Source organism: Motacilla alba, chromosome 26 (genome assembly GCF_015832195.1).
Source record: "Motacilla alba alba isolate MOTALB_02 chromosome 26, Motacilla_alba_V1.0_pri, whole genome shotgun sequence".
NCBI classification, from domain to species: domain Eukaryota; kingdom Metazoa; phylum Chordata; class Aves; order Passeriformes; family Motacillidae; genus Motacilla; species Motacilla alba.
In genome coordinates, this window is record NC_052041.1 from 3,210,387 (window position 1) to 3,237,793 (window position 27,407).

Consider the following 27,407-nt stretch of genomic DNA (forward strand, 5'->3'; position numbering starts at 1 on the left):
CATTGGGAATATTCCTCATTGGGATTATTCCTCATTGGGATTATTCCTCATTGGGAATATTCCTCATTGGGATTATTCCTCATTGGGATTATTCCTCATTGGGAATATTCCTCACTGGGATTATTCCTCATTGGGAATATTCCTCATTGGGAATATTCCTCATTGGGATTATTCCTCCTTTGGGAATATTCCTCATTGGGAATATTCATTTGGGATTGTTCCTCATTTGGGAATATTCCTCATTGGGAATATTCATTTGGGATTATTCCTCATTGGGATTATTCCTCATGGGGAATGTTCCTGTTTATCTCTGCTGCTCTGATGGAGCACAATCCGTGTCCGAGCAGTGCCTTGGATTACATTGAATATTTTATTTTTTTTAATTTTGAGCACTTCCCCCTCTGGCAGTGCTGCCCTGGGCTGTCAGGGGGATTTTTTTCACTTTCTGCACCTTTACCCGTCCCTTTTGGGGCCGTCCCAGCCGTTTCCTCCCTCCCTGCTCTGGGTGCTGGATCTGTGTCCTGGAGGGAGCAGCACATCCCAAACCTGCTGAGGAGGAGGAGGAGGAGCTGGATGTGCCCCAGCACTGTGCAGTTCCGGGGTGAGCTGGGACCTGGAGCAGCTCAACCCCAACTCCCCTGTGGAGCAGAGACCCCAAAATGGGGTCAGGAATCACTCCTGCCTTTCCTGGACCAGCACAATCCTCACTAGTTGGGTTCTCCCTGTGGAGCAGAGACCCCAAAATTTGGTCAGGAGTTGCTGGGTTCTCCCTGTGGAGCAGAGACACCAAAATTTGGTCAGGAACTTCTCTGCCCTTCCTGGACCAGCACAATCCTCACTGTTTGGGTTCTCCCTTTGGAGCAGACCCCAGAATTTGGTCAGGAGTTGCTGGGTTCTCCCTATGGAGCAGAGACCCCAAAATGTGGTCAGGAGTTGCTCCTGCCTTTCCTGGACCAGCACAAACCCCACTCCCCTGTGTAACAGGGGCCCCAAAATTTGGTCAGGGGCTGCTCCTGCCTTTCCTGGACCAGCACAGCCCTCACTAGTTGGGTTCTCCCTGTGGAGCAGAATCCCCAAAATTTGGTCAGGAGTTGCTCCTGCCCTCCCTGGACCAGCAGAACCCTCACTCCCCTGTGGAGCAGAGACCCCAAAATGTGGTCAGGAGTTGCTGGGTCCCCCCTGTAGAGCAGAGACTCCAAAATTTGGTCAGGAGTTGCTGGGTTCTCCCTGTGAAGCAGAGACCCCAAAATTTGGTCAGGAACTGCTCCTGCCCTTCCTGGACCAGGATAACCCTCACTAGTTGGGTTCTCCCTGTGAGCAGAATCCCCAAAATTTGGTCAGGAGTTGCTGGGTCCTCCCTGTGAAGCAGAGACCCCAAAATTTGGTCAGGAGTTGTTTCTGCCCTCCCTGGAGCAGCACAGACCCTACTCCTCTGTGGAGCAGAGACCCCAAAATGTGGTCAGGAACTGCTCCTGCCCTTCCTGGACCAGGATAACCCTCACTAGGTGGGCTCTCCCTGTGAGCAGAGTCCCCAAAATATGGAATGGAATTGTTCCTGCCCTTCCTGGACCAGCTGGGTTCTCTCTATGGAGCAGAATCCCCAAAATTTGGTCAGGAGTTGCTCCTGCCCTCCCTGGAGCAGCACAACCCCCACTCCTCTGTGGAGCAGAGACCCCAAAATTTGGTCAGGAGTTGCTGGGTTCTCCCTGTGAAGCAGAGACCCCAAAATTTGGTCGGGAACTGCTCCTGCCCTTCCTGGACCAGGATAACCCTCACTAGTTGGGTTCTCCCTGTGAGCAGAATCCCCAAAATTTGGTCAGGGGTTGCTGGGCTCTCCTTGTGAAGCAGAAACCCCAAAATTTGGTCAGGAGTTGCTCCTGCCCTCCCTGGAGCAGCACAGACCCTACTCCTCTGTGGAGCAGAAACCCCAAAATGTGGTCAGGAACTGCTCCTGCCCTTCTTGGACCAGCTGGGTTCTCCCTGTGGAGCAGAATCCCCAAAATTTGGTCAGGAGTTGTTCCTGCCCTCCCTGGAGCAGCACAGAACCTACTCCTCTGTGGAGCAGAGACCCCAAAATGTGGTCAGGAGTTGCTGGGTCCCCCCTGTGAAGCAGAGACCCCAAAATTTGGTCAGGAGTTGCTCCTGCCCTCCCTGGAGCAGCACAACCCTCACTCCCCTGTGGAGCAGAGACCCCAAAATGTGGTCAGGAGTTGCTGGGTCCCCCCTGTGCAGCAGAAACCCCAAAATGTGTGCTGCAATTTGTGCTGCCCCTTCGTGGGGCAGGGTGGGGAGGGGGCTCTGGACCCCTTTTGTGGCCCCCCGGCCCCTTTTGGCAAGTGCTGCTGAATTGCCTCGCAGGCTCCCGCTGCATCCAGCAGGAAACAGCTCCCTAAAAACCCCCTGCTGCTTTAGTGGGGCCGAGGAAGAGGAGGAGGAGGGAAAAAAAAAGACTTTATGGGATAAAAGGAAAGGAAGGAACCACCCCCCATTTCCCTCTGGTGCCCCTTTCCCCCCGCTGTTGGTGGTGGGGAGCAGCCACAAAAAAATTGGTGGAAATTGAGGAGAATTTGGGTTCTGGGCCAAAAGAAATTGGTGGAAATTGAGGAGAATTTGGGTTCTGGCCAAAAAAATTGGTGGAAATTGAGGAGAATTTGGGTTCTGGCCAAAAAAATTGGTGGAAATTGAGGAGAATTTGGGTTCTGGGCAAAAAAAATTGGTGGAAATTGAGGAGAATTTGGGTTCTGGGCAAAAGAAATTGGTGGAAATTGAGGAGAATTTGGGTTCTGGGCAAAAGAAATTGGTGGAAATTGAGGAGAATTTGGGTTCTGGGCAAAAGAAATTGGTGGAAATTGAGGAGAATTTGGGTTCTGGGCAAAAAGAAATTGGTGGAAATTGAGGAGAATTTGGGTTCTGGGCAAAAAAAATTGGTGGAAATTGAGGAGAATTTGGGTTCTGGGCAAAAAAAATTGGTGGAAATTGAGGAGAATTTGGGTTCTGGCCAAAAAAATTGGTGGAAATTGAGGAGAATTTGGGTTCTGGCCAAAAAAATTGGTGGAAATTGAGGAGAATTTGGGTTCTGGGCAAAAAAAATTGGTGGAAATTGAGGAGAATTTGGGTTCTGGGCAAAAGAAATTGGTGGAAATTGAGGAGAATTTGGGTTCTGGCCAAAAAAATTGGTGGAAATTGAGGAGAATTTGGGTTCTGGGCAAAAAAAAATTGGTGGAAATTGAGGAGAATTGTTGGGAAATTCACATTTCGGGGCTGGAGCTTTGTGGGTTCAGTTCTGGGTTTGCTGGTCCAGGATTTGCTGGCGGAACACCAGCACCCTGCTGGCGTTTTGGGTTTGGGTTTCAGCGAAAAGCCTTCAATAATTGGGGTTTTTTTTTCACCTCCTTCACTGGGAGACAGGAGTAGGAATTGCTGCGTCCTGGATGGGGATGATCGCTCCTGCCCGCCTCACACGGAGGGAAACGGGCCCTAAAAAACCCTCAGTTTGAATTCTCTGGGGCTGAAAAGAATTTAAAACGGAACGGCGAGGGTTAAGAAATTCAGAATTATTTGGGGTTCAGAAGGATTTGCACTTTTAAGGCAAAGCTGGAATACCCGGGCAAGGGTTGTGCCGTGCAAGTATCGCCAAATTTGGGGTGACAGGGGCTTCAAAATACCATTTTCTGTGCTTCAAAATATCATTTTCTGCGCCCAGGAGGAGCTGGTTGGCAACAAAATGGAAGTGCCTTGCTGGATTTTACTTTGTTGTTTTAAACAGCAACAAAAAAACCCCAAAAAACCATAAAAAACAGCAAAAAAAACCCAAAAACCATAAAAAACAGCAAAAAAGCCCCCAAAAAACCATAAAAACCAGCAAAAAACCCCAAAAAACCATAAAAAACAGCAAAAAACCCCCCAAAAACCCATAAAAACAGCAAAAAAAAAACCCCCAAAAAACATAAAAAACAGCAAAAAAACCCCAAAGCTTGTTTTTGGTTTTTTTTCTGTTTTTTTTTTTTTTTAATTATAATTATTTTTATTTCCTTCTAAGGTCCAAAGCTTGTTTTTGGGTTTTTAAAATAATATTAATTTTTAAAATTTTTTTAAATTTAATTTTTTTGAAGCTCCAAAGCTTTTCTTTTCAATTCTTTTTGTTTTTTTGGGGTTTTTTTTTATCATTTCTTTTTAATTTTAAATTTATTTTAAGCTTTTATTTTATTTTTATTTTACTTGCTTGCTGTTTCACTGCAGGGTTTCAGGGCCAGGCTCCTGAGCAGTGGAAATTCAGAATTATGGGGGCGTAAAGAGGAAAAAATTGGATTTTAATCCCCGTGGGTGCAGCGCTGGAAGGGTTGGAAATAAAAATTGGGAATTTCTGGCTGAGTCGTTGTTTTCTGTCTGAGCAGGGCTGAAAAAATCAGTTTATGAGTGGAAATTTGGAATAAAAAGAATAAAAATGTGCAAAACATGACGGGGAGCTGTGCTGTGCTGGCTGGAGGGAATTCCTCGGAAATATCCCAAAAAAAACCCAAATTCCTCTGAAATATCCCCCCCAAAAATCAAATTTCTCTGAAATATCCCCCAAAAAAATTCCTCTGAAATATCCCCAAAATCAAATAATTCCTCTGAAATATCAAAAAATCAAATTCCTCTGAAATGTCCCCCCTAAAAAATCCAATTTCTCTGAAATAGCCCCCCAAAAAAATTACTCTGAAATGTCCCAAAAATTCAAATTCCTCTGAAATAGCCCAAAAAACCAAATAATTCCTCTGAAATATCCCCCCAAAAAATCAAATTCCTCTGAAATATCCTGAAAAAATCAAATAATTCCTCTGAAATATCCCAAAATCAAATAATTCCTCTGAAATATCCCCCCAAAAAATCAAATTCCTCCGAAATATCCAAAAATCAAATTCGTCTGAAATATCCCAAAACTTCTAATTCCTCTGAAATGTCCCAAAAATCAAACTAACAAAAACCAACTGAACAAAAAAAATCCACAACAAAAGTGAAACAAATTTAAAAAAAGAAAAAAACACATCAAAAGAAGACAAAGAAGAAAAAAATAGCAAAAAAATCGCAAATACGCAACCAAAAATCACAAATACACACCCAAAAATTGAAAAAACCAACTAAAATCCCAAATACACACCCAAAAATTCCAAATACACCTCCAAAACCCAAAAACACACCCAGAAAAACCCCAAAAACACACCCAAAAAATGCAAATACACACCCCAAAAATGGAAAAAACCCCAAAAAAACCAAACACACACTCAAAAATTGAAAAAAAACCCCAAAAACTCCAAATACACACCCAAAAACCCAAATACACATCCAATAAATCCCAAATACACACTCAAAAACCACAAATACACACCCTAAAATGGAAAAAAAACCAAAAACCCAAATACACACCCAAAACCCCCAAATAGACGCATAAAAAAATCCCAAATACACACCCCAAAAATTGAAAAAAACCCCAAAAAACCCAAATACACTCAAAAGCCCCGAATTCACACCCAAAACCCCAAAATACACACCCAAAAATGGAAAAAAATCCCAAAATCCCAAATACACACCCCAAAAATTGAAAAAAAAACCCCCAAAAATGCCAAATACACTCAAAAATCCCAAATACACCTCCAAAAATCAAAAAACACACCCAAAAATCCCCCAAAACACATCCCAAAAGCCCAAATACACACCCAAAATTCCAAATACACACCCAAAAAACCCAAATACACACAGGAAAAACCACAAATTCACACCCAAAAATTCCAAATACACACCAAAAAACCCAAATATGCACCCAAAAATTGAAAAAAGAGCCAAAAATCCCAAATTCATACCGAAAAATTTCCAATTACGCACCCAAAAAGCACAAATCCACACCCCAAAAATGGAAAAAAAATCCCCATAAAACCAAATAAACACAGAAAAAAACCAAAAATTCACACCCAAACCCCACAAATACACACCCAAAAATTGAAAAAAAAAACCCAAAAATTCCAAATACACACAGGAAAAACCACAAATTCACACCCAAAAACCCAAATACACACCCCAAAAATGGAAAAAAAAAACCCAAAATCCCAAATACACACCCAAAAAATTCCAAATACACACCCAAACCCCACAAATTCACACCCCAAAAATCCAAATTCACACCCCAAAAATGGAAAAAAAACCCCAAAAACCCAAATACAGACAGAAAAAAACCCCAAATACACACCCCAAACCCACAAATACACCCCAAAATCCCAAATACACACCCAAAACCCACAAATACACACCCCAAAAATCCAAATGCACACCCAAACCCCAGAAATTCACACCCCAAAAATGGAAAAAAACCCCAAAAAACCCAAATACAGACAGAAAAAACCCCCAAATACACACCCAAAACCCCAAATACACATTAATAAATATGGAATATTTTTCATTTTCATGGTTAAAGCATCCCCTTTTTGAACCAAAATGAGGGATTTTGGCTGTTTAGAGGAAATTTTAAGTGTAAAAATCAAATATTTTCAGTGGGCTGTGCATGAATTGTGCTGGTTAGCCGAGGGAAAATGGTGAAAAAACCCCAAAAAACCCCAAAATTGGAATTTCTGCTATAAATCTGACCGGGTTTGTGTCGTCAAACCATCTTCACACGGTGGAAAAAGAGGATTTCAAAGGGATTTTCAGTAAAATGGAGGCAGGGACCTCCAAAAACCAAAATGCAAAGCAAAACGAGAAGATGCCGTTAATAAATATGGAATATTTTTATTTTTTCATGGTTTTTCATGTATTTTTTCCAACCAAAATGAGGGATTTTGGGTGTTTAGAGGAAATTTAAAGTGTAAAATATTTTCAGTGGCAATTGGATGAATTGTGCTGGTTAGCAGGTAGATAATGGTGAAAAAAAACCCAAAAAAACCCCCCAAAATTGGAATTTCTGCTATAAATCTGATGGGATTTGTGTCGTCAAACCATCTTCACATGGTGGAAAAATGGGATTTCAATGGTGTTTTACTAAAATGGAGGCAGGGAAACCAAACTGCAAAGCAAAACGAGAAGCTGCCATTAATGGCTGTGGAATATTTTTGATATTCCACGGTTGAATCATCCCCTTTCCTAACCAAACGAGGGATTTTGGCATTTCTGGCGAGTTTAAAGCGCAAAAAAATCCAAATTCTTCACTGGACTTTGCATGGGCTGCGCGTGTATTAACTGCTGACCGGCACGGGGAGGAGTGCCGGTGGTGACAGCAGTGCTGGTGTCAAAATCTGCCTCTGAGGGGGATTTTTTGCGGTTTTTAATCATAAAAATGAGCGGCACCGCGCCCGCGCCGGGGCCGCCTTTTCCCTCCAAAACCGCGCCGGGCCCGCGCGGCGAATCTGCGCCTCGGGCCTTCAGGCGCCGAAACGCCCCGAAAAATCCACGGAGAAACGGGGAAAAAATTTCAGCGTGCCGCCGGTGAGGGAGGGACGCGGCGGGCGCGGCGGGAGCGGCGGGACGGGGCGCGGAGGAGCCGCGTTGGCACCGGGAGCCCGTGGCGAATCTGCCGCCGGGGCTCGGCCGCGTGCGGGCCGCGCTGCCCGCCCTCCCCGCGGGGACAGTGGGCGGGCCCTGCGCGCCGTGATGGTTCGAACTAGCCAATGGGGCGCGGGCTCTCGCGGCCTCCGACCAATCGGCGGGAGAGGGGGGCGTGGCCGGCGGGGTCGGCGGCGCCGCCCCCCCGCTCGCATCCTCTCGGCGGGGCGAGCGCGACCATTTTGCGGGGGGGAGCGGCGGCAGCGGGACCGGCACCGCCACCGGCAGCGGCATCGGGGAGCGACACCGGCATCGGCGCCGGGGCCGGCAGCGGGCAGCGGCACCGGGGGCGGCGGCGGCGCCTGACGGGGGAGCGGCGGCTCCGCGGGCGCGGCCTGAGGCGCTGGGCCCAGCGCTCCCGCTCGCTGCGGGCGGCCTCGGCGGCCGCGGCGGCCTCAGCGTCCCCGTTCGCTCGGCGCGCAGCCCCGGGCGGCCCGAAGCGCCGCCGAGATGTCGCGGCCCGTCAGGTGAGCGCCGGCGGCTCCCGCCGGGCCGGCCCCGCGCGGGGCAGGCCGCGCTCGGGGCGGGCCGCGCGGCTTTCTCCTCTATTTCCCCTTGTTTCCCCGCCGCTCGCTCGGCGCGGCCGCGGCCGGCAGCGCCGCGCCTCGCCCCCGGGCCGCTACCGCGGCGGGGCGGCCGCCGGGCCGCATTTTGGAACGGGGGGAAGCGAATTTTTCGCCGCCGCCGCCGCCGTGACCCACTTGGCGCGGGGCGGGCGCCGCTGCCGCCGACACCCGCGGGCCCCCGCGGGCGGCGGGGCCGGGCCGAGCGCGCTGCCGGGGGAGGGGACGCGGTGCCATCCGGCGAGGGTCCGGGGCACGGGGGCCGTGCATGGGGAACCACGCGGAGGGGAGGAGCCGCCGGGAGCCGCCCCCTCGGTGCGAGCGCCGCCGCCGCACGCCCCGCTCCGCCCGCCCCGCGCTCGCCTTCCCGCCGCTCCTCTGCCTCCCTATTGCCCGGGCCGAGCCGAGCCGGGCCGGGCCGGGCTGAGCTGAGGTGGGGCTGGGGCTGGTGGGCGCGCTGCGGTGGGTGCAGCGGGGTGGGTTTGGGGGTGTGCGCACCCCAAAAGGGAAGGGCTGGAGCTGTGTCACGGTGGGTGTTTGGGGTATTTGTTTGGGGTATTTGTTTCCCCGAGGGAAGGGCTAGAGCTGTGTCACGGTGGGTGTTTGGGGTGTTTGCTCCCCCGAGGGAAGGGCTGGAGCTGTGTCATGGTGGGTATTTAGGGCAGTGTTTGGGGTATTTGTTTGGGGTGTTTGTTCCCACGAGGGAAGGGCTGGAGCTGTGTCACGGTGGGTGTTTGGGGTGTTTGCTCCCACGAGGGAAGGGCTGGAGCTGTGTCACAGTGGATATTTGGGGTATTTGTTCCCACAAGGGAAGGGCTGAAGCCGTGTCACGGCGGGTGTTTGGGGTATTTGTTTGGGGTGTTTGTTCCCACGAGGGACAGGCTGAAGCTGTGTCACTGCGGGTGTTTGGGGCAGTGTTTGGGGTATTTGTTTCCCCGAGGGACGGGCTATAGCTGTGTCACGGTGGATATTTAGGGCAGTGTTTGGGGTATTTGTTTGGGGTGTTTGTTCCCACGAGGGAAGGGCTGGAGCTGTGTCACGGTGGGTGTTTGGGGTATTTGTTTGGGGTGTTTGTTCCCACGAGGGACAGGCTGAAGCTGTGTCACTGCGGGTGTTTGGGGCAGTGTTTGGGGTATTTGTTTGGGGTATTTGTTTCCCCGAGGGAAGGGCTGGAGCTGTGTCACGGCGGGTGTTTGGGGCAGTGTTTGGGGTATTTGTTCCCCCAGAGGGTGCTGGGCACTGCCCAGGCTCCCCAGGGAACGGGCACAGCCGCAGAGCTCCAGGAGGGTTTGGGCATTGCTGCCAGGGATGCCCAGGGTGGCATTTTGGGGTGTGTGTGCAGAGCCAGCAGCGGCACTGGGTGATCCTTGCGAGTCCCTTCCAGCTCAGGGCATTCTGTGATTCCCTTGTGTCTCAAAGCTTTGCCAAGGAGGTGGCAAGAGAGTGATTTAAGTTGATTTTATGGCAGAGGTGTGAGGTTTCCCACGGTGTTCTTGTCATGCTTTGGAATTTCTTCATTCTCCAGTGACTCGCTGGAGTTTTAGCCCCGCTTGGAGTTTCAGTCCCAGAGAGCCTGCTCTGGGCTTTGGATGTTGGGTGTTTTGGCTAATTTAACTAAAAAGCACAAATTAATTGTGATAATCATGCGTTTGTACGTTTAGAGATGACAGCATTTGTATTTAAGTCGTATCTCCCATAATGCAGAATTTAAAATAGAAATGGAAGCCAGGACTGCTTTGCTGAGTGGGGGAGTGGCTGGGGATGGGTGAGGTGACACTGCTGCCTGAGGGGACACTTCAGTGCTGGGGAGTCCCTCCAGCTAAGGAAAGGCTGCTGTCTTAAAAAGCAGAGCCTCCGAGCTTGCTGGAATTAAATATTTTTGCAAGAGTTTCAAGAAAATAATTAAAATAAAGCGCCTCTGTCCAGTCCTGGAATGTTGTGAGAGGTCTGCCTGCTCTCAGCCTCAGCTGGCAGGCTCTGCTCTGCAGGAAGATGAAGCACCAAAGTCCAGCAGGTTGTCAGAGCACAAAACCTCTTGGCACATGGCAGGAGAGATGCAGCAGTGCCTTATCTCCCTGCATTTAATAGCCCTTCCAGGGGGAAAAAAAGGTAAATATTCAGTGCCTGGTGCGTTATATTGCCCTGCTAGCTGGAGAACCCTGCCTGTAGGTTTAACTCCATTCATGAATTAATGCTGGAATGTGGTTTTTTCTGCCTGTCTTGGCTGGTTTTTGGTGAAGTGGAAGCCTGGTGGAAGGTTCTTCATCGGAGGGAGATGTGGTGGTGGGAGAGTTTTGAACTCATTGGTGTTTCCTGCTGCTTTGTGGTTGAATGTGTGTGCCCCTAAAGCAGCGAGCTTTGTAAAATCCACCCTAGACCCCAACTTTTTACTCCACTCGTAGAGAAACCCGACCTGGGGCTGAGGCTGGCTGTTGATGTCAGTTTTACAATTCAGTGGTAATAAAGTCCTGGCTGTTTATTCGTGTGGCTGGCCCTGAGAGCCAGGCACTTCCTGCACAGTTCCATTTCTCTGCCTGGCTAGCGATGGGCTTTCGGTGGTAGAAAAAGGCAAGGAGTGAAAACTGGAGGAGCCTGAAATTGCTGAGCTTCTGCACCTCTCGTGTAACTCTGCTGAAGTTCTGCAGGGAGAGCTGGGGCTGCTTGTGGGGATAAAATAAAGTGAACTTCAATACTTGGAGCCACTTTTTTATATATCCAGCATCAATTAATGTGTTTAAAGTCAGAATTTTGACTTCTGGTGCAGCCTTTCTTCTGCTTTCTCCCCCCGGTCACTTTTACTTGCTGGTCTCCTGCAGCCTTTGCAGATTGAGGTGTTGTGGGCAGGGGTGGAAATCCCAGGGGTTTTTTGGTCATTCATTTTAAGCTTAAAGCCAGTTATGAATTTATCTCAGTGCTTCAAGGCTTTACAGCTTTGGTTTTTCTGGGTTTGAACCGCAGCCTGCTGTCGGCCCTGCAGTGGAAGGGTTAAATTGTACTTGCAGGAATAAAATACATCTATTAAACGTAACTTGTTGTCCCTGGGTAAAGCAGAAATAATTGTGATTGTGGAAAAGTTTCTGTGGGATTGCAGGCAAGCAGCAGCTCCTTGGGGATTGGCACTTAATAAAATGGAGTGAGGCTGTGTGGTCCAGGGGTTGACGAGTACAAAGCTGATTCTTGCTCTCTGTCAGTCTGAGGAGAAGCAGGGACAAGGTGGAGGCACAAGAAAACTCAGAGTACCAGGGAGGGGAGTGAGCTGGGTGTTTGGGGCTGCTTCCCCTCCTGCTCTGCACTGGTTCTGTAGTAAAATCTCAATTCCAGTTCGGATCAAACAGACAACGAGCACAAAACTGCTTTAATGATTGCTGCAGAAACCATTTCATGGTTTTGTGGAGTTGTGTGGATCCCTGGAAACCCTGCAGAAGCTGATGTGGGGGGTCAGCCCAGCCCCAAAGCTGTGCTGGGACCCTCTCAGTGCTGAGTCCTGAGTCCAGTTTTTACCCAGTTTAACCCCAAAGTGCCCTGGTTTGGGTCCCTGACTGTCACCAGGTGCCCTGTGCCTGTTCAGGGACAGCCCGAATGCAGCCCTGCAGGTTTGCTTTGCACAGCTCTGAAAATCCCTGTAGGGAACCCTTGTGGCTGGATTTGGTGTTTTCTGAGCATGAAAAAGGCACCAAAAAGTGCTTTTAGTGGTGAGATTTGGTGATGATATTGGTCTCACCTTCACCTGGAAGTGAATCCTGCCTGCTGAGCCAGCCCTGGGCGTCAGGAGGGGCTGGAGATTGCTCACAAATGCTGAGGAGTTTTGGTTACATTGGATAAATCAAGGCTGTGCTGAAAAAACCCATAAGAACCCCTCAGTAACCATTGAATCTCCTTGCCTTTGGACTGAGGGTGGGTGGTTGGATTGGACCTAAATTAAACATTCTCTTCAGTGCCTGTGTTTTTGAAGACTCCTCTTAGCATTGCTTTGCGGGATTATATATTGTGGGATTTTTTTTAAAATGGGGGTTTTAATGCCTGTACAAATATCTGGGAATATCTGCATTCCCTTAAAAAAGCCCCAAACTTTTCTATCTGCCTGTGGGGCTGTGCTGATGCTGATTTAAAAACTGAGGGTTTGGGGCTTAAACTGAAGATGAGATGTGAGGATGAGATCCTTTCTCAGTTTTATTTAGTGATTCTGTGACGTGTTGATGTTGCATTTCATCTCTGCATTCCCTGAAAAAAAAAAACCCCAAACTTTCCTGAGTGTGGGGCTGTGCTGCTGTTGATTTAAAAACTGAGGGTTTGGGGACTAAATTGATATTTTTTTCCTCAGTTTCACAAGCATTTAGTGATTCTGTGGCATGTTGATGTTGCTTTTCATCTGTGCATTCCCTTAAAAAAACCCAAAACTTTTCTGAGTGTGGTGATGTTGGTTTAAAAGCTGAGGGTTTAAGGATTAAACTGAAGATGTATCAGGATGACTCTTTTTTTTCTCAGTTTTACAGGCATTTAGTGATCCTGTGGCATGTTGATGTTGCATTGCATCTCTGCATTCCCTTAAAAAAAAAAACCCCAAACTTTCCTGAGTGTGGGGCTGTGCTGCTGTTGGTTTAAAAACTGAGGGTTTGGGGACTAAACTGAAGATGAGGTGTAAGGATGAGATCCTTTCTCAGTTTTATTTGGTGATCCTGTGACATGTTGATGTTGCTTTTCATCTCTGCATTCCCTTAAAAAAAAACAAGCCACCAAAACTTTTCTATCTGACTGTAGGGCAGTGCTGATGCTGATTTAGAAACTGAGGGTTTGGGGACTAAACTGATATTTTTTTCTCAGTTTCACAGGCATTTAGTGATCCTGTGGCGTGTTGATGTTGCATTGCATCTCTGCATTCCCTTAAAAAAAACCCCAAACTTTTCTGAGTGTGGGGCTGTGCTGCTGTTGGTTTAAAAACTGAGGGTTTGGGGACTAAACTGAAGATGAGGTGTAAGGATGAGATCCTTTCTCAGTTTTATTTAGTGATCCTGTGCCATGTTGATGTTGCATTTCATCTGTGCATTCCCTTAAAAGAAAAAAACCCAAAACTTTTCTATCTGACTGTAGGGCTGTGCTGCTGTTGGTTTAAAAACTGAGGGTTTGGGGACTAAACTGATGTATTTTTTCTCAGTTTCACAGGCATTTAGTGATCCTGTGGCGTGTTGATGTTGGTGTGTAATTGCAGAGTTGCACGTTGGCAGGTGTCAGGGCAGGCTGCAGGATTGCTGTGCGTTCTGGAGCTGCAGTTCAGTTCCTGGGGGTGACTGCCCTGGGTCTTGATGAGTTCTGTGTTCCCAAACCATTGCACTGACAGCTGTGCCTGAAAACTGCTCTGAACTTTTTACGTGCACCCTTTGTTTCATTTTTGGGTTTTTTAATTTAGGAAGTTTGGGTTAAAATAAAACGAATTTTCCTCCTGCATCCTCTGTAAGCCACAAGTTAGAGATGCTCAGGAGAACAACTCAAACTTGATTTACCTGTACAAATCTTGTCTTTTCATTCGCCTTTTTGGTATTTTTGGGGTGTTTTTAATGGATTGGTTCCATTTTTTGGTTTTTTTAATTGAAGAAGTTTGGGTTAAAATAAAACTAATTTTCCTCCTGCATCCTCTGTAAGCCACAAGTTAGAGATGCTCAGGAGAACAACTCAAACTTGATTTACCTGTACAAATCTTGTCTTCCTTTCATTTGTATTTTTGGGGTATATTTTGAGGGATTGGTTCCATTTTTTTTTGCTTTTTAAATGTCTTTTAGAGGTTTGGATTGAAATAAAGCAGCTTTGCTTCTGCATGGTCTGTAAGCCATGAGGTAGAGATGCTCAGGAGAACAATTAAACCTGATTTACCTGTACAAATCTAGTATTTTCATTCGCCTTTTTGGTATTTTTGGGGTGTTTTTTGAGGCATTGGTTTCATTTTTTGGTTTTTTAATTGAAGAAGTTTGGGTTGAAATAAAACCAACTTTGCTCCTGTGTCCTTCTGTAATCCAGGAGCTAGAGATGCTCAGCAGAACAAACTTGATTCACCTTTAGAAGTCTTGTCTTCCTTTCATTTGTCATTTTTGGTACTTTTTGGGACATTTTTTAAGGGATTGGTTTCATTTTTTTGGGTTTTTAAATTTCATTTAGAGGTTTGGGTTGAAATAAAACCAATAAAGCAATTTTGCTCCTGCATGGTCTGTAAGCCATGAGCTAGAGATGCTCAGGAGAACAATTAAACCTGATTTACCTGTACCAATCTTGTCTTTTCATTTGCCTTTTTGGTATTTCTGGGATGGTTTTTGAAGCATTGGTTTCATAATTTGGTTTTTTAATTGAAGAAGTTTGGGTTGATAAAACCAACTTTGCTCCTGCATCCTCTGTAAGCCACAAGTTAGAGATGCTCAGGAGAACAATTAAACCTGATTTACCTGTACCAGTCTTGTCTTTTCATTTGCCTTTTTGGTATTTTTGGGGTGTTTTGAAAGGATTGGTTTCATTTTTTGGTTTTTTAATTGAAGAAGTTTGGGTTGATAAAACCAGCTTTGCTCCTGCATGGTCTGTAAGCCATGAGCTAGAGATGCTCAGTAGAACAACTCAAACTTGATTTACCTGTACCAGTCTTGTCTTTTCATTCGCCTTTTTGGTATTTTTGGGATGTTTTTTGAGGGATTGGTTCCATTTTTTGCTTTTTAAATATCTTTAAGAGGTTTGGATTGAAATAAAGCAGTTTTGCTCCTACATCCTTCTGTAGGCCATGAGTTCAAGGTGCTCAGGAGGACAAACTTGATTTACCTGTACCAATCTTGTCTTCCTTTCATTTGTATTTTTGGAGTGTTTTTAAGGGATTGGTTCCAATTTTTGCTTTTTAAATGTCTTAACAAGTTTGGATTGAAATAAACCAGCTTTGCTCCTTCATCGTCTGTAGGCCATGAGTTAGAGGTGCTTGCACAGGAGAGCAGCTTATTCCTTTCATTTGCCTTTTTTGTATTTTTTATTTTGGGATGTTTTGAAGGGATTGGTTTCATTTTTAGGTTTTAATTTCTTTAAGAGGTTTGGGTTGAAATAAAGCAGTTTTGCTCCTGCGTCCTTCTGTAGGCCATGAGTTAGAGATGCTCAGGAGAACAACTCAAATTTGATTTTAGATGGATCAGCACTGCTGGCTTTGGGGTATCTTTGAACTGACTGGGTTTATCAGCAATTAGTAATGATAATTAATTAATGGACAACGAATGCAGCTCAGTTTGGGGAGCTGGGTGTGAATTGTGCTGAGAGAAGGGAAGGAGGAGGAAGGATCCTGTGCTGGATGGAGTTTGCAGCTGCAGAGCTGAGCTCACGTGGTGATTGCTGCAAAATCCCATTTGTCCCTGGCTTGGGGCCAGAAGGACAGGAGAAAGGGACTCGGGGAATCTCTGTATTCCCAGCTCCTCCCAGCCCCTGCCGGGCTTCCAGGAGGTGTTTGGAGTCTGCCTTTGAGGCATCAGCAGCTGAAATTTAATGGAATTGATTGGAAATCGAGGTTCCCTTTGGTTGCTGCTTTATAGGGCAGGTTCTTGTCACTAAAACAGCTGGGATTTGAAATGTTGTCAATGAAACAGTTGGGATTTGAAATGTTGTCAATGAAACAGCTGGCATTTGATAGCTTGTCAATGAAACAGCTGGGATTTGATAGCTTGTCAATGAAACAGCTGGCATTTGGTACCTTGTCAAGTAAAAGAGTTGGGGTTTGATATCTTGTCAATAAAACAGCTGGGATTTAAAATATTGCCAGTAAAACAGCTGGGATTTGATACCTTGTCAATCGAAGAGTTGGGAATTTGATACCTTGTGAATGAAACAGCTGGGATTTGGTATCTTGTCAGTAAAACAGCTGGGATTTGACACCTTGTCAATAGAAGAGCTGGGGTTTGATACCTTGTCAATGAAACAACTGGGGTTTGATACCTCGTCAATTAAAACAGCTGGATTTGGTATCTCGTCAATTAGAAGAGCTGGGATTTGGTAGCTTATCAATTAAAACAGCTGGGATTTGAAATGTTGTCAATGAAACAGATGGGATTTGATAGCTTGTCAATTAGAAGAGCTGGGATTTGATATCTTGTTAGTAAAACAGCTGGGATTTGGTATCTTGTCAGTTAGAAGAGCTGGGATTTGATAGCTTGTCAATGAAACAGCTGGGATTTGATAGCTTGTCAATTAAAACAGTTGGGATTTGATATCTTGTCAATGAAACAGATGGGATTTGATAGCTTGTCAATAAAAACAGCTGGGAATGGAAATGTCAATAAAACAGCTGGGTTTTGGTATCTTGTCAATAAAACAGCTGGGATTTGTTATCTTGTCAGTAAAACATCTGGGAGTTGATACCTTGTCAATTAAAACAGCTGGGGTTTGATAGTTTATCAATTAAAAGAGCTGGGATTTGATATTTTGTCAATGAAACAGCTGGGATTTGAAATGTTGTCAGTAAAACAGCTGGGGTTTGATATCTTGTCAATGAAACAGCTGGGATTTGGTATCTTGCCAATTAGAAGAGCTGGGATTTGGTATCTTATCAATAGAAGAGCTGGGATTGGATGGACCAGGTGCTGATAAAATCACCGACAATTCCATTTTGGAGGTTGCAGTAAGTTCAGGAAGCAGATTTGATTTTGTTGACTTCCAGACTGGTGTAACTCATTCAGAAAGCTCCTGGGAACCCCAGGGGAAGCTTCAAATGCTTTAAAACCAGGGGTCGTATGGGAGAATAAAGATTGGAGGAGAAGGTGTGGCAGCAGGGGAGCTGTGAGAAGCAGAAATTCCAAAAGGAGCAGTTCAGAAACATTTGATTCCCAATCTTTGTGTATTTATCAAAAAGAACACTCACATTCTGAGACTGCAATCCAGATTCTTATAAAATCTCCTCAGGAAAATGCTGTTTAATGCACTCTGTGTTCACTTCTGGCTGCGGAGGTGGAGGTGGCTGAAGTATCAAAGTTTTCTTGGGATGATTTGGGGCTACAGAGGCAGCGCTGGAAATGAGGATGTGACACTTTGTGTTCCTTGAAGCTTTAGTAGCCCTGAAGGGCTGAATTCCTCATTTTTTTTTCTCCTGCTTTTTGACAGGAACAGGAAGGTGGTGGATTACTCCCAGTTTCAGGAATCAGATGATGCTGGTAAATGACTTTTTTTTTCCCTTCATCTCCTCGTTACTGCCGTGCATATTAATTGTTCTGCTTCTAATCACATCTTCAACTCCAGTTCCGAGGAGTTTCTGTTCTTCACAGCCTGAACTGTTAATAAGTATTTGAAAATGTAATCGTTCCCATATGTTCTGTATTAAACAAACAATGGTGATAGAAATCTTATTATTGTTGTAGTGCCTGGAGGCTGTTGGCAGCACTGCCTTCCTCGCTCTGTGTTATGTTCTGGGGCAGAGGCTCCTGGATGCCACTTTTTTCCCACAGGAAAAGATGTTTTCCATTTATTTTATGGCTCCAGTTGAGCTCAAATTATCAGGCATTGGAGGGGGATTGCAGCTAAAAAAAATTATCTGTGTGAATGACCAAAATAGTGCTGGATCACATTTGGAAAAATGGAATCCCTGTGAATTTACATTTCTGGATCTCATTTCTGAAATAATATCATCTATGTAAATGACTAAAATAGTGCTGGATCACATTTGGAAAAATGGAATCTCTGAATTAAAATTCTGGATCTCATTTCTGAAATAATATCATGTGTATAAATTACCAAAATAGTGCTGGATCACATTAGGAAAAAATGGAATCTCTGTGAGTTAACATTCCTGGATCTCATTTCTGAAATAATATAATTGTGTGAATTAACAAAATAGTGCTGGATCACATTAGGAAAAATGTAATCCATGTGAATTTACATTTCTGGATTTCATTTCTGAAATAATATAATCTGTGTGAATTAACAAAATAGTGCTGGATCACATTTGGAAAAAAATATAATCTCTGAATTAAAATTCTGGATAGTATTTCTAAAAAAATATCATCTGTGTGAATGACCAAAATAGTGCTGAATCACATTTGGAAAAAATGGAATGTCTGTGAGTTAACATTCCTGGATCCCAGTTATTAAAAAATCCTAATCTGTGTGAATGAACAGAAATTTTCTGGCATGTGTTTTGAGTTCTTGGAAGATAAACTCAATGCTGAGGTTGCACTGATACTTAAGATGAGACAAATATGCATGATTCTTAATTCCAGTGGTATTATTCATTAAATAAATTCATTTATTCATTGAATAAGGCATGCACAATTCTTAATTCCAGTGGTTTTATTCATGAAATAAGGTATTGTGAGGAGTTCTGCTGTAACCTCCTGTTTCATGACATCCTTTATCCCATCCCAGGCAGTAAATGGTGTGTACTGTTAAATTCATGCAGAAATACACATGGATGGTAATTTTCATGGGTTTATAAAATAACGGGTTTATTATAAATAATGGGTTTATAAATGCAGAATGAATCCTGTGTCCTCTCGTCAGGTTTTTTGGTGAGATTTGGCAGTACAGAACATTCTCGTGGGAAAAAAAAAGCTCAGATCAGTGATTTAAGCCAGGACTTTGCTTCCACCAAAGATTTTTTGGAAGCTTTGTGATATTTTTCCTTTTGCTGTGCATGAGATGCTCAGCTGGAGTTGTAGCTGAGGAGAGCAGGTTGCTGGGGGTGAGTTTGACCCCAGCCCATTCTGTGCTCTCCTGTCCTGTCCAGACGATGATTACGGAAGAGATTCGGGTCCCCCATCCAAGAAAATCCGCTCGTCTCCCCGAGAGGCCAAAAACAAGAGGAGATCTGGCAAGAATTCTCAGGAGGACAGGTAAGAAAAGCAGCTTTGCGTCTCGTGGCGGCGTGTCTCAGAGCCGGGGGTCGGGGTTCTGTGCCTGCGTGTCCAGGACGTTCCTCTGACTGCTCAGGGTGGCTCCAGCCCTGGCAGGGGGCTCTGAGCCCCTGGCGTGCAGCCAGAGCCACCTGGGACTCGGATTGTGACCACGGAACAAGTCACCAACTCTGCATGAAGCATTTCAAGTCACAGAAGTTTAAGTAACAGTAGTCGTCACAGGGGGAAAAGTAGAATTTTGGGGGTTTTTAGAATGGAGGTTCGGGGTCCCAAGATGGAGGAATTTGGGCGTGCCCTGTCACAGAATGACAGAGTTTCTAGGTTGGAAGAGACCTTTAAGACCATTGAGTCCAACCCATGTTCTAACACCTCAACCAGATCATGGCACCCAGTGCCACATCCAGGCTTTTTTAAACACATCCAGGGATGGTGACTCCACCACCTCCCTGGGCAGATGATTCCAGTGTTTGCCCACTCTTTCTGTGAAAAACTTCCTCCTCAATCCCAGCCTGGCTCTCCCTTGGCGCAGCTCGAGACTGCGTCCTCTTGTTCTGTCAGTGCTGCCCGGAGGAAGAGAGCGACCCCAGCTCAGCACAGCCCCCCTTCAGGAGCTGCAGAGAGTGACAAGGTCACCCCTGAGTCTCCTTTTCTCCAGGCTGAGCACCCCCAGCTCCCTCAGTCGTTCTTCACACGGCTTGTGTTCCAAGCCCCTCAGCAGCCTCGTGCTCTCCTCTGGACACGCTCAAGCACCTCAAGCATCTTTCCTCCTTTGTTCCTTCAGGCCTCCGTGATTTGGGTGATGGTGGCACTTTGGGTTGGTTCAGAGTAGAAACTGACTGTCCAAGCCTCAAGAGTTTGTGTCTCAGTCTTGTGTCTTACAAGTAGAACGACAGTTGATTTGTCACAGGGTGAAAAAGTAGAATTTTGGGGGTTTAGAATGGGGGTTCAAGAGGCAAATGGAGGATTCTGGGCCTGTCCTGCCTTTCTCCTTCTTGTGCTCCATCTTCTGCTGTGATGGTGACACTTTTGGATTGGTTCAGAGTAGAGACAGACTGTCTAACACAGGTGACAGGTGTTGCAATGTCACTGTAAATAAAGCACACGTGGTTCTCAGTATAAAAAGCTAACACCACCCCAAGGGCGGGCACTGTGCCTCAGCTCAGCCTGCTGAACAGATCTCAGCAGGTCAGGGGAAGAAAGTATGAAATGAGAAATAATAACCAACCTTGAGAACTGCAGCCGAGGAGTCCTGACTCCTTCTTAGCCAGCCAGGCTGGGAAAAGAGACTTTGTGACACATCTGAGGGTCATCCTGACAGCAGAGACTGCCAGACCTGAGATCACCCCTGAGATGTTAGAAAGTCCTTTTTCCCAGCCCCATGACCAAAGAAGTCGAGATTCTTCAGCTCTGCTTCTCAAGGTTGTCTATTTTCTCTTATCTCATACTTTCTGACCTGTGCTGCCAGGGATGGGTGGCACTGAGGGCAGGGGACAGCTGGAAGTTTTGTGGCTCTTTGTTCCTCATTTTGGGTAATCTGTAAACACAGAACTTGCTTTGGGAGCTGCTCCGGCAGCCTCAGTGCTGCCCTGCTGAAAAGTGAAATTTTCCTGTAGAATTTCCATTTTGCAGTCCCCCAGTGATTGCCACGAGACCTTTGAAATAATTTTTTGGTGTTTTATGACAGATTTCAGCTTCAGGGATGCTGGTTCTGAAGGTCCTTGAGGCTCTGCCAGCTGGTTCTTGTTCTGTCACCCCAAGATGTCTTTTCTTTTCCAAATCAATCGCATGATCAAAGCATTTGAGGAAGCTTAGGCCAGACCTGTGCCAGTTAAGAGCCAGATGCACAGAATGGAATCTGAACAATGACATAAAGACAAGTGCTGCCTACAAATCTATTCAGGATAAACCTTTATTTCATTTCTAGACTGCATGGAAACCATCAGAATTGTCACTGAACTGGAAGCCATGTGGGTTGTGGGTTGGTTTGGGAGTGAAGTGCACGGTTCACCTCAATCTGATCATTGCCTGCTTTCAGTTTTTTTGTGACTCACAGTTTGAACTTTATCTTCCCAACATGAGAACTCCACAGACAGCTGAGTAATCCTGAAGTACGTGCAGGAAAAGTGAAACTCCTCAGCCTGGACATCAGTTTGCTCTTTAGAAGTTGTTGTTTTGCACACAAGGGTGACTGAAATCAAAGCTGAGGCAAGCACTCAGACTTTATCCCTCTCATTTGCAGTGAGGATTCAGAAGACAAAGATGTGAAGACTAAGAAAGATGATTCACACTCAGCAGGTAACTGATAGCCTTGTACTGATTGTGCATCTTCAAATCATGTCTCCTCACACCTGCCAGAGTTGCAGCAGAAGGATTTGAGGCAGAAATTAAATTATTCTGATCTCTTTTAAGTCGTGTGTTGCCTCTGCTGCTGTTACTTCCCGCCTTGGTTTGGGCTAACGGGGTTTTTTGTGTAATGTGATGGTCCTGTGACATTTGTCTTCAGAAGTGGCTAGATGTGATCCCTTCCCTGCAGCTTTTATCCAGAATGATCCAAGAATCTCCATCTCGGTGCCTTTTCCTTGCAGATGAAGATTTTGGCAGCGAAGACGATGACGTAGGAGCCGACGATGGCAAAGCCGACAGCGACTACGAGAGCTCTCAAAAAAGCAAAAAAGGAAAGAAGGCTAAACCAGACAAGAACAAGAGAGCAGCCTCCAAATCCAGGAAAAGGCCTGCAGGTAAAAAGGAAAAATAAATAAGAGAGAGAGAAAAAAAGGCAAAAAGTAGTTACTGTGCAGGGGATCTTTGTTGGGTAAGTAAGGAAGGTGTTGAACTGTCCTCGCAGTAACTCAGTGAGTGTTTTACCCCTGATGAGTGCCCTGCCCCGCGGCAGGAGCTCTGTGCTCTGTGCTCACCCCAGTTTGGGGCCTTTTTCTGCAGAGGACAGCGAGGATGAGAAGGAAGATCACAAAAATGTTCGTCAGCAGCGGCAGGCGGCGTCCAAAGCAGCCTCCAAACAGAGGGAGATGCTCATGGATGATGTGGGCAGTGAGGAGGAAGAGCAGGAGGATGATGAGGCACAGTTCCAGGAGAGTGAGTAAATGGGATTGGAAAAAGGGACAGCAGAGGAGACACAGTTTGCTTTTTGGCTGGGACACTGAAATTGTGCTCAGTAACTTCATTTTCGCTGTGTACCTGTCCAAGCTGGGTTTCCACAGCTGGAATTTGTGCTCCAAGTTTGCAGCAAAGGAGGGGTGTGTGTCTGTCTGTGTGTGTGTCTGTGTCCCACAAAATTTGTCCTCACAAGCGGGTAGATCTGTTGATCCCTTCCCTGCAGTTTTTATCCAGAATGACATTTTAAGTCTTCAAGTACTTCAGTGATATAAATGTGGCTGTGGCAACTTTCTGTCACTTGAAAGTTGGAATCTGTCATTTGCCCTGCTTGCTGTTTCTGCCTGCTGGGTTGGTCAGGTACAGTGGGAGATGAGGAGACAAGGCAGTGCTTCAAAACTGCTTTGGAATTTTTGCAGTCAAAAGTCTTTAAGATTCAATGACAGATTTTAGGAAATCCTTAAATAACTGAAGAGTTCACTCAGTTAATCTGGGAGACAAGAAACTTCATCTTGGTGCCTTTTCTTTGCAGATGATGATTTATTTCCCGGGGCTGTGTGTGTGTGTTTCCCAGGGCTGTGTGTGTGAGCGTGTGTTTCCCAGGGCTGTGTGTGTTTTCCAGGGCTGTGTGTGTTTTCCAGGGCTGTGAGTGTGTGTGTGTGTGTTTTCCAGGGCTGTGAGTGTGTGTGTGTGTGTTTTCCAGGGCTGTGAGTGTGTGTGTGTGTGTTTTCCAGGGCTGTGAGTGTGTGTGTGTGTGTTTTCCAGGGCTGTGAGTGTGTGTGTGTGTGTTTTCCAGGGCTCTGTGTGTGTGTGTGTGTTTTCCAGGGCTGTGTGTGTTTTCCAGGGCTGTGAGTGTGTGTGTGTGTGTTTTCCAGGGCTGTGTGTGTTTCCAAGGGCTCTGTGTGTGTGTGTGTGTGTGTTTCCAAGGGCTCTGTGTGTGTGTGTGTGTGTGTTTCCAAGGGCTCTGTGTGTGTGTGTGTGTTTCCAAGGGCTCTGTGTGTGTGTGTGTGTTTCCAAGGGCTCTGTGTGTGTGTGTGTGTTTTCCAGGGCTGTGTGTGTTTTCCAGGGCTGTGAGTGTGTGTGTTTCCAAGGGCTCTGTCTGTGAGTGTGTGTGTGTGTGTGTGTGTTTCCAAGGGCTCTGTGTGTGTATGTGTGTGTTTTCCAGGGCTGTGAGTGAGTGAGTGTGTGTTTTCCAGGGCTCTGTGTGTGTGTGTGTGTGTGTGTATGTGTGTGTTGTCCAGGGCTGTGAGTGTGTGTGTGTGTGTTTTCCAGGGCTGTGTGTGTTTTCCAGGGCTGTGAGTGTGTGTGTGTGAGTTTTCCAGGGCTGTGTGTGTTTTCCAGGGCTGTGAGTGTGTGTGTGTGTGTTTTCCAGGGCTGTGAGAGTGTGTGTGTGTGTTTTCCAGGGCTGTGTGTGTTTTCCAGGGCTGTGAGTGTGTGTGTGTGTGTGTGTTTCCAAGGGCTCTGTGTGTGTGTGTGTGTGTGTTTCCCAGGGCTGTGAGTGAGTGAGTGTGTGTTGTCCAGGGCTCTGTGTGTGTGAGTTTTCCAGGGCTGTGAGTGTGAGTTTCCCAGGGCTGTATTTCTTTGTAAGCAGCCCTAAAGGATAACTGTAAACTTCTCAATGCTTTTTGCTGTCCCTGTGGCAGCGCTGATGTAAAAACCCAGTCAGATTTCAGCACAGCAGATAAATGGAAGCCCACAAGGTCCCAGAGTCTGTGTCCACAATTTCACTGGCAGATCTCAGCTGTATCTTTTCCTTCCTTTTTCGTTGTTTTTCCCCCAAAAAACTGAAATTTCCTTATGCTTCCAGCAGATTCAGGAAGTGATGAAGACTTCCTCATGGAAGATGATGATGACAGTGACTATGGCAGTTCAAAAAAGAAAAATAAGAAGGTCTCCAAGAAATCCAAGCCAGAGAGGAAAGAAAAGAAAATGCCCAAGCCCAGGCTAAAGGCTACAGGTGGGTGTGTGCAAGGAAAGTTTCTCCGTTTAAAACCCAGGTTTTCTTTTTGCTGCAGAGGCTTGGTTGAAATCTTGGGGTCCCAGACATCCACAAAAACGTTGAAGGGCCAAAATGCCACGCTTGAAAGCAGCAGTATGGAGAAAGGAGCTGGCTTTAGTTCTTGCTTTAGGGCTTGGTTTGGTAGCTGTGCCTTGCTGGTAAAAAGTCAGGGTATTGGAAAGCTTCCCTGCCGAGGTGCTGCCTTCTGCCCTGGTGTCTCACAGCCACCTAAGAACGATTTGTGGCTCTGGGTGGGACTTGGTGATGTTGTCAGGGTGGGGAAATGGGAACCAGAGGAAAGCTGGATGCATTTCTGCAGGGAATTTCAAATGATAACAGCGTGTGCTCTGCTTTGACAAGAGCTGTGTCCGTTTACCGTGCCACATGCAGCAATTAGCCAGGACCTGCAATTAACCAGCTGTTAAATCTCATCAGATTGCTCTTCACTTCAGCTTTGCTAATTGGGAGTGCTGAAACCACCGTGGGTACGGTCGAACTGCTGCTGAATGACTTTGAAATCCCATTTACTGGGAGTTTTGTGCCTTTGCTGCTGCTGAGTTTTACAAGGTTTTTCTTTTTCCAGTGACCCCCAGCCCAGTGAAAGGCAAAGGGAAGGCAGGTCGCCCCACAGCCTCCAAGGCAACAAAAGAAAAGACCCCATCCCCCAAAGAAGAGGATGAAGAGCCTGAAAGTCCCCCAGAAAAGAAAAAATCAGCCAGCCCTCCACCAGAAAAGTCAGGGGATGAGGGATCTGAAGATGAAGCACCCTCTGGTGAAGATTAAAATGGCAGTCGAGGAAAAAAAAAATCTTTGTTTAAAAAAAAAAAAGAGGAAAAAAAAGAAAAAGGAAAAGAAAACAATACTTAGGGGTAGAACACGGTTTTGGCTGTGGCTTGACTCATGGGCTTTGAATGCTGTCTTTCCTTTCAGCTGTTTAATACAGTGTATTCTTTTTTAATAAGAGGAAACCCTTCTACAGTAATATTTTGAAGTCAATGTTCTCTGTTGGCCATTCCGTTCTCCCTCCCCTGCCAAATCTGAAAAGCCATTTGAGACAAATTAACAGACCATTCAATATTTTATTTTATTTTTTTCAAGGGATACTGCAGTTGTGAAGCAATAAGGTTTGAGACTGATCTGTGGAAACCATACTTACAAATCCTTAAGTAGAATAGATTTTTTTTTCCCCCAGTGCTGGTAAGAGCTGTTTAAAACTATTATTCTGTATTTGGAATATATGGAAAAAAAATAATGAACCTCTGCTTTAACAGACTTTGAGCCGAGTTCACTCTCAGCAGAAATGCAGTTGATGTAATTGCAGTGGAGGAGGATGGAACACGGGGAGGGATCCTGTGTTTCTTGGATTCAGGCACGTTTTTCATGGAAAGCAATCAAGAAACTCGGAGATGCTCCAGTGTCTTTGATTTAGAAAAGACCCCTCAGTCAGGATGGGAGATCTTTTGTCTCTGCTGGATAGAAAACTCTTCTGCTGTAGGCAAATTGCAGCCCATCCCAGAGAAATTGAGCTGTTCAACCTACAGCCTTCCCTTATCACTCACCCTGCTTTGATTCCTGCTGTAGAGGGGCAGAACAGGGAAGAGAAATTGCAAAATCGTTTTTAAAACTGCTTGCCATCGGGTATCGTGGAAAATGTTTTTATTATAGATTTTTCCAAGGGAAAAAAAAAAACAACCAACAAATTAACAGATAATGTAAAATGAGATTCTTCAGCTTTTGGGGTGAGGGGTGTCCTGTCGTGGGTGTGAGCAGAGGGTTGCTGTAGTGCTCTGGTCACTGCAGATCCCGTGAGTCAGCCCTGAGTGTTCCTCCTCCTCGCTCCCTCCTGGTGCCCTCAGCAGAGCCCCAGGGATCCTGGCACGGGGGCACCGCGGGCACTGGCAGCTCCAGGGGCACTTCCCTGTGCCCACCCTGCTCCCGTGGCTCTGTGGGATCTGCTCCCCTTGTACCTGTGGGGTCTGTGGGATCTGCTGCCTGTAGGATCAGCTCCCCACCCTTCCTGTGGGACTTGTGGGATCAGCTCCTCACCCTGCCCGTAGGGTCTCTGGGATCTGCTCTCCTGCCCGTAGGGTCTCTGGGATCTGCTCCCCTTATACCTGTAGGGTCTGTGGGATCTGCTCCCCTTGTACCTGTGGGGTCTGTGGGATCTGCTCCCCTGCTGCCTGTAGGATCAGCTCCCCACCCTTTCCTGTGGGATTTGTGGGTTCAGCTCCTCACCCTTCCTCTGGGGTCTGAGGGCTCTGTTCCCCTCCTGCCTGTGGGTTCTGCTCCCATCCTGCCTATGGGATCAGCTCCTCTCCCTATGGGGTCCATGGGATCAGCTCCCTCCCTGTGGGGTCAGTGGGATCAGCTCCCCAGGTTTCTGTGGGATCTGTGGGATCAGCTCCCCAGATTCCTGTGGGATCTGTGGGATCAGCTCCCCAGATTCCTGTGGGATCTGTGGGATCAGCTCCTCAGCTTCCTGTGGGATCTGTGGGGTCAGCTCCCCAGGTCCCTGTGGGGTCAGCTCCCCAGGTTCCTGTGGGGTCAGCTCCCCAGGTTCCTGTGGGGTCAGCTCCCCAGGTTCCTGTGGGGTCAGTGGGATCGGCTCCCCAGGTTCCTGTGGGGTCAGTGGGATCAGCTCCTCCCTGTGGGGTCAGTGGGGTCAGGGCCCTGGGCTGCCGCGGGGCTGTCCCTGCACAGCAGGCCCCTCAGCTCGTGCTGCCATTTTAATGTGCTTTTACCCGAGCAGCCCTATCCTTTCCTTGATGTTTTATTTTCTGAACCTCATGAAGCTCCCCAAACCTCGATTTTCACCCCCTCAGACAGTTTTCTGCCGCGTTTGCTGGTGGAAACCTTGAAAACTGGACCTGCCATTTTTATTTGGATTTTTTTCCTGAAACCCTCTGTGCTTTGTCTGTTGCTCACCTTCCCTCCAGCTGGCAAGCTTTGCGTCCTTCTCGGGTTTTTTGCTTTTTATTTTTTTGTCCCAGAGCTCCCCATTTTGTGACCAGCCTCTGGAAGGTGACATAAGGCAGCTAACCCACCAGTTGGGATTGCTGGTGGCAGCAGGTTCTGAATCCTCTGGGGGATTTTGGAGAGTTCCTAGAGGGTGATACACTAAAAATGATCAGGAAGGACCCTGAATCCAGTGCAGGTGGGGGTGGAATATTCCTCCAGCAGCTGAGTGATTGTCCTGTGTGACTCCCTGGATTTTATTGAGGCTGGGAAATTCCTTTACCTCCTAAAAACTGAACTCCTCTGACGTTCTTGACTCTCGTGGAACAACTGTTGCAGTTACAATAAAGGTGATGATGTTTC

General features: G+C 46.6%; 2 protein-coding genes across 3 annotated transcripts; one reads left to right on the forward strand and one right to left on the reverse strand.

Moving 5' to 3' along the window:
- Positions 1-1,775: 1,775 nt before the first annotated feature.
- Positions 1,776-7,803, reverse strand: LOC119711772 (DNA-directed RNA polymerase II subunit RPB1-like). The gene is made up of 4 exons (XM_038162307.1): positions 7,215-7,803; positions 3,171-3,455; positions 2,173-3,089; positions 1,776-1,790 (listed from the first exon to the last, which is right to left on the reverse strand). The coding sequence occupies exons 1-4, from the start codon at positions 7,801-7,803 to the stop codon at positions 1,776-1,778; spliced, it is 1,806 nt and encodes a 601-aa protein (XP_038018235.1).
- Positions 7,716-25,807, forward strand: NUCKS1 (nuclear casein kinase and cyclin dependent kinase substrate 1). 2 transcript variants are annotated; one of them, XM_038162283.1, is made up of 8 exons: positions 7,716-8,036; positions 17,235-17,284; positions 18,853-18,958; positions 21,219-21,274; positions 21,565-21,717; positions 21,920-22,072; positions 23,898-24,047; positions 24,673-25,807. In XM_038162283.1, exons 1-8 carry the CDS (start codon positions 8,020-8,022, stop codon positions 24,870-24,872), a joined length of 885 nt encoding a protein of 294 aa, XP_038018211.1. In that variant the 5' UTR covers positions 7,716-8,019; the 3' UTR covers positions 24,873-25,807. The 2 variants fall into 2 exon arrangements, with proteins under 2 accessions (XP_038018211.1, XP_038018213.1); XM_038162285.1 differs by having other exon boundaries at positions 7,717-8,036; positions 23,901-24,047.
- The last annotated feature ends 1,600 nt before the right edge of the window (positions 25,808-27,407 follow it).

What these genes read in the sequence shown, in the direction of transcription:
- NUCKS1 (XM_038162283.1), top strand. An exon ending in AGATGATTCACACTCAGCAG is followed by an intron (nt 21,275 to 21,564) that starts GTAACTGATAGC and finishes TTTTCCTTGCAG; the next exon opens with ATGAAGATTTTGGCAGCGAA. An exon ending in GCCCAGGCTAAAGGCTACAG is followed by an intron (nt 24,048 to 24,672) that starts GTGGGTGTGTGC and finishes TTCTTTTTCCAG; the next exon opens with TGACCCCCAGCCCAGTGAAA.
- LOC119711772 (XM_038162307.1), bottom strand. Translation starts at nt 7,803, where the DNA reads ATGCCGCTGCCGGTGGCGGTGCCGGTCCCGCTGCCGCCGCTCCCCCCC. An exon ending in CGGCACTCCTCCCCGTGCCG is followed by an intron (nt 3,456 to 7,214) that starts GTCAGCAGTTAA and finishes CCTCCGTGTGAG; the next exon opens with GCGGGCAGGAGCGATCATCC. An exon ending in TCCTCAATTTCCACCAATTT is followed by an intron (nt 3,090 to 3,170) that starts TTTTGGCCAGAA and finishes ATTTCCACCAAT; the next exon opens with TTTTTTTGCCCAGAACCCAA.